General features: G+C 35.8%; 1 protein-coding gene across 1 annotated transcript; it reads right to left on the bottom strand.

The window, feature by feature from the left end:
• Positions 1 to 221: 221 nt before the first annotated feature.
• On the bottom strand, positions 222 to 11,953 carry LOC140948662 (uncharacterized). The gene is made up of 11 exons (XM_073397932.1): positions 11,850 to 11,953; positions 10,722 to 11,311; positions 9,799 to 10,039; positions 9,471 to 9,583; positions 8,796 to 9,109; positions 7,536 to 7,800; positions 7,152 to 7,349; positions 6,562 to 6,719; positions 5,215 to 5,312; positions 2,885 to 2,902; positions 222 to 2,157 (listed from the first exon to the last, which is right to left on the bottom strand). The coding sequence occupies exons 4-11, from the start codon at positions 9,511 to 9,513 to the stop codon at positions 1,605 to 1,607; spliced, it is 1,647 nt and encodes a 548-aa protein (XP_073254033.1). The 5' UTR covers positions 9,514 to 9,583; positions 9,799 to 10,039; positions 10,722 to 11,311; positions 11,850 to 11,953; the 3' UTR covers positions 222 to 1,604.
• Positions 11,954 to 12,430: the final 477 nt, after the last annotated feature.

Raw genomic sequence — 12,430 nt, 5'->3', positions numbered from 1 at the left:
TGTTTCACCTCAGATGTCATGTATAAAAAGTATGAAATGTTGGTTTACACGCTCCCAGAGTTGTTGGCAAGATTTTGTTAAGTAAACTTGTCGAACGCAAAAAATTCGGCCTGATATTTTTTTCCATGAATTCGTTTTCCAGGCCTAATCTACTGTGATCAAGAGCTATTGTGGCTCTTAAATGTGATCGACGATGATTGCTTTTTTTTGGGTGTATCCCTTACCAAACCAAATGTATTTTAAAACTGATTTTAAAGTATTTAAAATGTAGTTTCAGTATTTTAACACTATTTTCCTGTATTTTAATCCTGTTTTACAAAAAATTTTAAATTTTCGCCCCTGTTTGAAATATATATTAAGTGTAGTTAAATTATATTTCATCAAAAGCAAAACCTCTCTTATCAATTTACAATGTATTTTGTTTAATAAATATGATTAAAATAGGGTATTTGAAATGTATTTTGGGCATATAACTACTAACACTGTTACAAACAGAGTTCAAATAGACTATTTGAAATATGTTTTAGGAGCTTAAATGCTGACCGTATTTTAAATACTTTTAAATAGGGTAGTTTAACACTGTTTTGAGTTGTTTCTAAAATATATTTTGAGACACATCCACTAACACTCTAACAAACAGAGTTCAGATAGACTATTTGAAATATGTTTTAAGAGTCTAAATGCTGACTGTATTTTAAATACTTTTAAATAGGGTACTTTAACACTGTTTTGAGTCGTATCTTAAATGTATTTTGAGATGCATCCACTCACAATGTTACAAACAGAGTTCAAATAGACTATTTGAAATATGTTTTGAGACCTTAAATACTGACCGTACTTTAAATACTTTTAAATAGGGTACTTAAACACTGCTTTGAGGTCTATTTGAATTGTATTTTGGGTACACAACACTCTAACTATTAAAAACAGATTATAAATAAACTATTTAAAGCCTGCTTAAAGCCATCAAATGCTGACCTTAATTTAAATACTTTCAAATAGGGTACTTATTATATAACACATACTATTAATATTAATATTTTTGGGGTGCAATAATTTTATTGCAATGTATTTTGGGATACTTATACTCAGACTATTACAAAATGATTTCAAATACACTATTAGAAATCTGTTTTAAAACCGCAACTTCTACCTTATGTTATAAAATTCTTTTTAAAAGGGCACTTAAACACTGTTTTGAAGTTTATTTGAATCATATCCTGGGCACACATCCACTAAAACTATTACAGAGTTCAATTAGTTCAAATCTGTATTTACATTTGTAGACCTCAACAGCTACTGGTATTGTTTCATTGTTTCATAGTTTCAATGTATATTGAAACAGACTGCTTAAATATAAGGAGTACATACTTCCAATTAAAATAAAGCGATGCAATGTAAAAGAAAAAAATATTTTGTCAAAAAACAAACAAAAAACGCCAATCTGCAAATGTTCAAATATTAATGCATGTCTTACATTGTCAAACACTAATGGAAATGAGCTATAACAACCATTGTTTGCAATTGCACACATATCCAGGATGGAACAAATGTCACAGGCCACTTACTTAATAAAAATTATTACAGTACAAGTACTCCATACCTCAGTCCTTCTCAAAACAATTGGGAAGATGACACACATAAACACTAGCAGTATCAACCTCAATCCTCATGCATTTTGCTTTTATACACGTGAATGGGACAGCAATGGGGTTGTCTGCAACAATGACCCGTCTAATGTGCTTGATTACTTCAATTCCCTTATACATGGGAAGTTGAGAAGGGTGCTTCCTCATTTTTTTTAGTAACACAATATAATGAAAGGGTAAATCACAAGAACATCTGGAATTTAGACATGACATAGCAGTACACTTCTCTTGGTACTTGACAAACTTCTCGATTGAACCATAAAGACTTTTTCCACGCCTTTCATATACGACAGTAAAATTGTTCCGAGCTTTAGTTCGCTTGTAAAACGAACTTTGGTACTCCGCACCATTGATTCTTGCTCTTCCAAATACCCAGATCTTGGATGCTGCTCCAATAATTTCCCTCTCCTTCACAGTTAACAGACTTTGACGAGAGTGGCAAGTATCCCAAATGCGCTCTAGTGATCCAATAACAAAGGTTTCCTCAGATATCTGCTCCCCAACTGTCCTATATACCATAAAAATACATGTAACGAAAGGTAGTTGGGGACCTACTATACATGTGAGTCAGATAGCAAATAAAATCCTTATCTTGCCATTATATAGATAACCTCAACTCATCTTTATATTGATTTAATATCCATGGTTATATTCTTAGACTTTCACTCAACTAAACAGGGCCTGCCATTGGCTGATTCTTGGTCACATGGCCTTGACTAAAATCAAATGAATCTCGATTGTGATACATCTAAGGAATTGTACCCCACTCAGGATACATTACTGCATGTGAAATCAGAGCATGGTAGAAAGTGGAGTGACAGAAGGCAGGAAAAGTACTGCAGGTTTTCACTTTCAGGGATGAACACTCAACAAGAGTCAACAACACAAACATGAATAACCCTCAAGCTAAATAGCAACGTTTTTCAAAGTTATCCCTGAAGAGAAACAGCAGCTAGTAGATCAGGAAAAAGATGCAGATAATATAAAGAAAGTACTTTCACGCATCATGCATTCATTTAGTGGTTTTGAAAGTGAAATTTGTGTTCTTGTAAGAACCGAGTCAACTGCTTTGATTCACTCTGGTTATTGTTTTGTCACTGTTGAAGTGAAAGTCTAGAAATATGAGAAAACTGACTTAACGCCAGGTCCCTTGGGATCTGGCATTAAGTGTATACAATACAACAAAATAACAATGGCTTACTCTAAGGTACATCAATTTGTATCACTGATTTTACCTGCATGTATAGGACTTTCCCTTGTAGAATCAGACACTATGTAGAATCTATGCAAATGCTATGTCACAAAGCTATGTAAAACCTATGTTAATGAGTCATACATTGCTTTACCCAGATCCTATGTTGTTTCTATGCCAGGACTATGTTTTTTGTATCGAAAATGCTATGTTTTCGCTAGTCAAACGGAACCTACTTAAAACCTATGCAGTTTTTAAAGGTAGGAATAAAGGAAGAAATGACATAGTTTCCACATAGCCTATACATACAGTTTACTTAGCTTGTGGAAAGAGATTTTAGACTTCATAGTCAACCTCATAGAAAAATCATAGAAAATAAATAGCCTTCACATAGGACTGAAATAGAGTTTACATAGTAAAATGGAACAGGGAACAGTTGATTAAATAGCTTTTGAATAGGGTTTGCTTAGAATTTAGATAGCCTAGAAATAGTAAAAACATATGAAAAACATAGCCTTTTTAAAAGTGACATATACTTTGCATAGCATTAAAATAGGGAAAACACAGAATAAATAGTCTTTGCATAGGTTTGAAATAGGATTTTAATAGTATTTGAATAGGTAAAACATATCACATACACAGGCTTTAACTAGAGTTCAAACAGAAATTACATAGAATTGACATAGTCTCTTATGTATGTAGGTTTCGATCTGCTTAAGCAAAAGTGGTGTTTAAAATACGTTGGTAAAAATCACCAAAGTAGTAAAAATAGTATAAACATATGAATTAGAATACCTTTACATTGGTAAGAAATATGTTTTGAAACGAAAAATTGGAAAACTATGGCAATATAATACCATGAACACTAACAGTAACACAAATGCAGTATTTTCATGGAGGTTTCAGAATCGAAACCCCAAGTTAAAGTTTTCTTAATTTGCTTATCGTGTAGACTTTTTGCTGATGTCGTGCTCTTCAGTGCCATACAGTTTCCTTTTGACTGCAACGAATAAGTATCTGCAAACAGAAAAGTGGAGATTTTAAGGCAAATGAACATAAAAACAACCTGACGTTTTAGAATTGAAACGAAGGAGTATCAAAGCGTGATCGAAGGTGACCGATCCTTGTTCAGATACGCGAAAAGGGGAGACAACACAGGCAAATCGAAACTTAATTGAGAAAAACATCACTTACCAACGTTAGGAATACTTTTAGTTGAACCTGGCAGGAAAAAGACTGGAAATTGAAGTAAAAAGAAGCGTCTTCTTGTAAAAACGCACGCTTACAGCTCGTCTTCTTTGACTTGAAAGCGCCCGCGTGGAAACAGACAATTTTCACACCTTTCCATTGGTTGAAAAGGCCCATGTGACGATAAAACGCAAAATACGCATGTGTTGAACTCACGGGCTTCCCTGGGAACTAGTGGAAACAAAATGGCTGACAAACACCGAGGACTGCAGCTAGCGTTTCGCAGTTTTGACCATGCAGTTATATTCAGGAGACGTCCACAATCAAGACGAAGGATCGAACCCAATGTAAAAGAAGAAAATGATGCATGGAAGTATCATTTCAAGTGAAGAAACTCTAGGGAAAAGCTAGAAAGGAAAGTTAAGACAGGGATGATGGATGTAGCGATTCAATGCTTAACAAAAATCTTCTCACTAAGAAACTATCTGCAAGCACAAAAAAATTATAGTACATGATTTTTCAGTGTTTTAGTTTAAAACACTGCTTTTTACTTTGGAAGTATGCTTAGCCTTCTGTAAGCGCTACCATCAACATGCCTAGTCACTTAAAAGCTATGTTGGAATATCACATAGGAAACGCATAGACTACATATATTTTTCATATGAGTGACATAGGAAAAATACGTTTATGTGAAAGCTATGTAGCCTTTATGTCATGATAAAGCTAAATAAAAATGTCACAAAGTGAAAACATAGGCTGCAAATATGTTTCATCACATTGCATAGAATATACATAGCACTATGTAAAAGCTAAGAAACTTGTTGGAAATAAAAGTGAAGATCGAGATGCTATGTAAAGGCTATTTTGCTTTAATGCATAGTGAATACATAGGATGCTAATCGGAAGGAAAAGCAGAACTGTCTATTGCATAGTAAATACATAGCTATGTCAAGACTATGAAAAGATTTTGAATAGTATTTGCATAGGTATTCAAAAGCTATGTGCTTTTCAAATAGCCTAAACATAGTTTCAACATAGATTTTGCATACTTTGGACTATGTTGTTTGGTGTGTTACATAGTTAATACATAGGCAGTAGTGAACATAACATAGCTGAAACATAGTCCAACATAGTAAACAAATAGCATGAGCATAGGTTTTGCATATGTCTGGTTCTACAAGGGTTGACAGCAGACTTTGGTACAATTTCTTTGCATCAGAACCTTCAGGCATTGATTCTGCTAGTTGTGGTAGACTTTGATGAACACAAACTGATTTGACAATCTAAAAGAAAACGTATCACTCATATAAAGATTTTGCCTAAGATTTTAAGGCAGCATTTATTATTTTTTTAATTTCATACATGTGCTACAATGCTCCAAACTTTAGCTTTTTTCAACATTGCATTTTGTTCACCTCAAGTCAAAACAATGTTGCCAGTTATAAATAATATTGCCAATTAAAAAAACACATTGATGCAGTTACACATGAGGGGCTATGACCACCTTTGAAACAAAAAAATTTGGATTCAAAGATGAGTAGCATGGCTGTCCATGCATTTACATGTACCATGATTGCATTATAGTATGGATGTGACCCAAAAGCTTAACACTGTGACTAAACTCTTGGTTGAAAAAAAATATGATCAAGTTAGCAAGAAAGTAGCATTCTCAAACTCATTAATAATTCATTAAGAAAATACAAAGGAAATTAATGTTTAATGAGTGTTTGGAAATCGGATGAAACACTGCTTAGTATTTGCATCCTTAATTTCTCCTTCAAAAATGATTTTGTTTGAGAAGAAATATCAAACATTCGACACAGTGTTTCATCACCAGATGAAACACCTTGAAGTTCGTCAAAAATACTCCGCTGCGCGTCGTATTTTCAACTCTCTTCTCGGTGTTTCATCTGGTGATGAAACACTGCATCTCATGTTTGATATATTACTTCAAAAAATATTCCTGAAAATGAGTGTTTAATTTACTTCCTTCTGCAAAAAAACATTCCTGTATGTAATTAACTATTTTGTAGCTCAACAGCTTTAAACGCTTTTGTTTTTGCTTTGTTACATCTGTTTCTCCACAAGTAAAGTTCATGCCTTCACTAGGTAAGTTTAGTTCCGTTAGGGAAATTATTTCCCATCTCCACTAATCATCTCTGTTATTGTCTTTCTTGGTTTCCCCTCATCTCAAAATAACAAACAACAACAGGAAAACAAAACATACTCATAAACAAACAACAACAGAAATATGCCTGGTTGCAGGTTACAATGTCAGTGCTGACATTTAATCAAAAAATAATACTAGACTGTAAATAGGACAAATTTATTTCAATGTATCTGGTAGGGGTCAAAATAAAAATCAGGTTAAATTTTTTTAACCTAGTTTTATCCTCAATTTCCTATTTCTTGTAGCCTTAAATATTCTTGAATTAGGAGACAATGGAAGTTGACTTATAGATTGTTTACCTAGGGTAAACAATAATTATTTTAACCTGAATTTAATTTTGCCCTGAAACATATCCACCTAACCTGTCCTTGGATGTTTTGACTGCCATGGAAGTACCCAGTCAAGTCGCCATTGTAGTCTTCGAAAGGAAAACATGAATTGGACCACAGAGGCCCTAAGTTTTGAACAGTGTGCTTCAAATGAAGCACTTGGTGAATATTAAATGTCTGAAACCTTTCACCTATTTTTTAAAATGAGAAAAAGAAATTCAGTTAAAAATAACAACAATATGAATAATATGCAAGTAATGTAAATAATAATAATAATAATAATAATAATTATTATTATTATTATTATAATTATCTCTTATAAGTATTATAATTATCTCATTTAATTTTCATTTTTCCATTGTTTCTTTGGTATGGCAATGAATTTGAAACAAAGAAAACAAAATAACTGAAATAATTACAATTAACTGCATTGTACACACCATTTCAAAGACTGATTAAACTGTTGTAGTTAACAAAATCATTAATAATCACACATGTAAGCTTATACAGGTACATGTGCATACATCCACCTAAAATGTGTATGGCTATATATCACCAAGATCAAACATAATCCTGCACACCTCCATAGAAAATCACAAGATGAAGGCAGTCAGAACACTCACCGTAAAAGTATGGTGCTTGTGCACAGTAAAGTCTTAGGAAGACGCCAGCCTCTTGCAAGTCAGCTTCAGGGATGCTGTCCTTCAATAGGCGATAAACTCCTCCGACAAGAAAGGCCAGGTGTAAAAGACTCTGTTCCTCTAGCCTTTCAAACAGCAATGGAAGTGAATAATAGAGAAGGAATGCCCTCTTCTCATTAGCTGAAACAGAAAATGGACTCAATCACATCTGCATCTCATCACTATCTTAATGCGAGGTCTGATATGACCAGAATAATCAAGTAAAATTAGTGTATTGGAACAATATTTTATTAATGATAAATGTATATGTTACACACAAGTACATTGTACATGCATTTATGCAAGCAAACTGCCATGTGTACATACCTTTCCATTGTTTCCAGTCTAATAAACTTCTGGGCCGCCGCGTTATCTCAGAAATTGGCTTTATAGACAGCAATGCATTGTCCACCTCACTCACACTGTTTCCCAAGTACTGGTCGCCCGATTTATCCTCAAACCAAGCATTTAAATGCTGGTCAATGGCTCCTTCACAGATGCAATGCATATAGTCCACAGCAGTGCCAGAAACAACATCATGCAGGGGTAGTGAAAATGCCCAGGACAGTCCAAGAACTCCTTCCACTAGTTTCTAAAATACAAATAGTAACAAAAGCTTGATTAAAACCTCCATTAAGCAGCCACAGCCAGGAAGAGCATTTCAAGAATGGACCTCTTTAGCTAGGGTATAACTGTTGTAAATTGTTCTATTTCGCTAAGGTTCTATTCCAGACAATAAGTTCTTTCCAGGCTATAAATTGAGCATTAAAACAATGTATCCATGTTCGATAAAGAAATATTTGAGATGGCAATTTATTACAGCTCTTTTTCACCAAGTTTTGTTGAAAACCTGTCGCCTTCTGGTGTAGTGTATGATGTTAAGCTCTACCTAAACACTGCATGGGTTACACTGCACTCATGGGTGTGCCACCTAAAGTACAGTCTACACTTGTTTGCACTATCTAAAGTTCACACTGGGTTACACTGCACCCATGGGTGTGCCACCTAAAGTGCAGCCTATGTTTGTTTGCCCTACCTAAAGAATCACTGGGTTACACTGCACCCATGGGTGTGCCACCTAAAGTGCAGCCTATGTTTGTTAGCTCTACCTAAAGAATCACTGGGTTACACTGCACCCATGGGTGTGCCACCTAAAGTGCAGCCTATGTTTGTTAGCTCTACCTAAAGAATCACTGGGTTACACTGCACCCATGGGTGTGCCACCTAAAGTGCAGCCTATGTTTGTTAGCTCTACCTAAAGAATCACTGGGTTACACTGCACCCATGGGTGTGCCACCTAAAGTGCAGCCTATGTTTGTTAGCTCTACCTAAAGAATCACTGGGTTACACTGCACCCATGGGTGTGCCACCTAAAGTGCAGCCTATGTTTGTTAGCTCTACCTAAAGAATCACTGGGTTACACTGCACCCATGGGTGTGCCACCTAAAGTGCAGGCTATGCTTGTTTGCCCTACCTAACGAAAAACCTGGGTAACACTGCACTCATGGGTGTGAAAGAGCAGTCTATGTTTGTGTTAATTGCATACTAAGCTTAGCTAACTTTAGTTATATAGAGAGGGATACTCACAGAAACCTTCCCTCTCTTCGAAAGTTGGGACATGGCGATTAGAGCCTGACTCTTTACCTCATCGTGCTGTCTAAATTTGGCATGCCCAGTGGTTTGTGCAAAGCTTTTATTAAAGGGGTAAACATGGCATTGGCGTCTAGCATTCTTTTTTCCAGGCCCAAGGTCCAGTTGTTCCCCTGGCTCAGTACAAGTGCAGCAGCCATTGTACCCATTGTACTGTTTTATGTTTAACCAAGAAGATCTTGCAGGAGAGTCCATTGTTGTGTCCAGGAGGATACCTTTAATGGTGTGTTCAACTTTGGGTATTTCAATACCTATAACATACCAAAACAAACAGGTCTACTCATTAATATTATACGTTACAAATTCCTATACTGGCTGCATTATATTTCATGTTGTCCACATACAGTTGTAAATTGTTAAGGCTATTGTAATAAAGGGATAATTTGAATGTATATGGTGTCAAGACTACTATTCACGTTTTTCATAACATATATTTTTATCAGTTTTCAAATGAATATTTGCATTATTACATGTATTGTATGATGATGAAAATTTGAAATTTAGACTTGGACTGAAAAAAAACCCAGCCCATTTTGCATTATTTTGCACTATATTGCACAGCCTCCCCCACCCACTTGTTTACTATTTAATCTCTAAACCTTTCACACTAACCTTTCAGGTACAAATTTCTTATGCTTTGGCAAAACGGCTTCATAAATGTGGGAAAATGAGGTTTTCCTTTCCCAAACCATATTCCAGCAAATAGCCTGTTTGACCTGCTGAATCTATAGAAAGAGAGAGAAAAAAGGAACACAAAACAGCAGCAATAGGTTATAGTAATATTCATGGTTGTCATTCTTTATTCTTCCTAGTTATGTGTACTTTTTCCATTAACACTGAAATGAGCAGTGCTTCCACATTCATCTAATGGAAAATTCACTACACTAAATTCCCCCTATTCTGGTCAATCACATAATGCACTTTACGGATAAACATTTACCTTTCTTTGGGTGGCAACTCATTTATCACATAATACACTGGCCACACTCCTGCCCTCGTTGACCTCACCAACGCCACTCCATCCGTGTTTCCAAGCAAGGAGATATTGTATGGTCTGCTTAGAAAGCCATTATTTGCAGACAATTTCCTGTAGAGGCATCCATCATACACGTCCTCAATGGCAGTCTCACTTTGCTTTATTCGATTGAATCTGTAGTTCAGTTTTTCAATGACACCTGGCCCTGGAAGATTTCAAAGCAAATATAATCACTTTTTACTACTTGCTTTACAGTGAGTCAGTTGCCCGACCAGAAATCAACAAATTGTAATCAATGTCCTTGGCTGGCAAGGGCGCCACATTTTACACAATCATAAAACCTTTACTGTGTCATCATCATTGTACAGTCTAACATAAATAACTTCAAAATCCCACTACAGATTTTTCCCTAACTTCAGCAAAAAAGCCTCAGAGCTCTCTAGTTTTACACCTGCAAGTTTGATGGCAATCGTGACCGTAGAACTCGCTCCACAAAGTGTTGGTCAAATTTAACCTTAAAATGCTACGCTAACACATTTGTAGTAGTTGACACACAAATATAGGTAGTGTGCCGACAGACTATCTCTTATGCTTATTCGTAAAATAAAAATTCACTCCAGTGTATCCAATGAATGGAAAATCATAGTACACCACAACCTTTTTGCACGCACAAATATTTCAAGCATCAAAATATATGTTGCAGGTTAAAATTAAATTCAGATTAAAAATTCTTGACCTAGGTTGATGGTCAGTTTCCTTTGTCTCATACATGTAGCCGTAAGTTATGAATAATTAGGGCTACGAGACAAGGGAAATTGAGAATCAACCTCGAGGTTAAAAAATTTTAACCTGAATTTAATCTTGACCTGTATCCATGCACAATGTACCTGAGAGGACAGTCTTTAGTTGATCTTGTATGGGGATTTCAAGAAACGTTGCTTCCTCTTTTAACTTGGATTTGCAAACACCACAGCTCTCTTGTTCAGATATCTTTGTACAACCAGCATATACCTGACAATTCTTGTTTGGGCAATAGAATTTTACGATTTTTTGTGATTGTGTTTGAAAAAAGGAAAAACCTCCTTAGCATCACTGGGCATTTTGTTTTCTTTGGGACAAATAAGGTTGATTAAGGCTAAAATGTCATCAAGAGCAACACCAGAGAGATGATGCCTTGTGATAATGCCCAAAAGCAAGATGACAGTTTCTTTAACAGACAATTGAGAATTTGGAAATAACTTTTTCTCTGCTTTGATGTCATCTTTGGACTTTGATGAAGATTCTTGCATGTCATTCAACTCCCTTAGTTCCTCAAGCAAATCAGATTGATCAAATAAATCGCCTACTTCATCTACGTCTAAGACTTTGGAAGATGCTGAATCCTCACAAACACTATTTTGACAATCCACTTCACCACTTGCACATAAACTCTTGACTGGGGGGAGAACATTTGATTGCTGAAAGTCGTCTGGCAACACTATGGACAAGGAAAATAACATACTAACAATAAATTGCCATTATAACCATTATTGAATGAGGCTGAGATCTCTGGGTTCTACTGTATGATGTCAGTGTTGCCACTCATCAGAAAGTTCAAAATTCCCTGACTTTTATATAGTTTTCACTGACCTTTTATTAATGAGAATCAATCGATATTTACGTTCACTTTAGCTTTTTTTGCAGGCCATCTATATTTTCTCTTCATTTTCAACCTCTTTCCGCTTTTTGCGTAAAGACGAAGAAGGAATTTGGAAGAAAACATTCACAACGAAAACTACTGACCACAACTACTAAATGTGTCAGGAGTACCGTGTTATTAATCTCTTTGCTTGCTTTACAGCATACTTTCCATCTTTTCTGATGGAGGTAAGCATGCCTTAGCGAGGTTTATATATTCACCCGGAGATATTCACTCCAACAGTGAAAGCGAGTACTGTATAAACGTTGGCAATTCCTTTTCCTACTCAACACAAACTTAGTTTATAAAGCTAATTCATTTGTCAGGCAATACTCACGTCCATCAACTTGCAAATATTCAGGGGACAACTCTCCCTGCAAGGTCCAATGGTCAGCACATGGGCCTTCATCAAGAACACAATCCTGAGGTGAATCTTTAACTGCAACAGATGGAGGCAAAGTCAAAATGTTCTAAGTTTTCAGAATTTTTTAAGAACTTAAACATGCTTGAGCTTACCTTTTTGGCTGGTAGGGGAATCAAAACTTGAGCTTAAATAATCGGGCGAACTGGTAGAAGGAGATTCTGGTGGCTTCGAGGAGTGAGTCTTTTTCCTTTTCCGCTTGTTTTCGAGGTCTGTTTCTAATCGTATATCCACATAATCGTTATCTGCTAATATACTACTCTCTCGAACTGTCAGGTCACCGAGTCTCTTTTTAATTGGACTCGGACGCTCGTTCAGATCCAAGCCATGTAACGTTTCCCGCGTGAAAGACATCTTGTTTTCTCTCCGCGACTCCGCTCATGGCGCGTAAGCGCATTGTATGGTCTTCTCGTGCTTCCCTCGTGAAATGAGGATTACAAGAAAAGAACCAATCACAAAAAAGCGCGGGCTGTTTGCATCAAAACCAGGGCGGATAA

Source organism: Porites lutea, chromosome 9 (genome assembly GCF_958299795.1).
Source record: "Porites lutea chromosome 9, jaPorLute2.1, whole genome shotgun sequence".
NCBI lineage: Eukaryota > Metazoa > Cnidaria > Anthozoa > Scleractinia > Poritidae > Porites > Porites lutea.
Note: the sequence above shows the minus strand (reverse complement) of the source record. Positions and strands in the feature narration are given on the sequence as shown.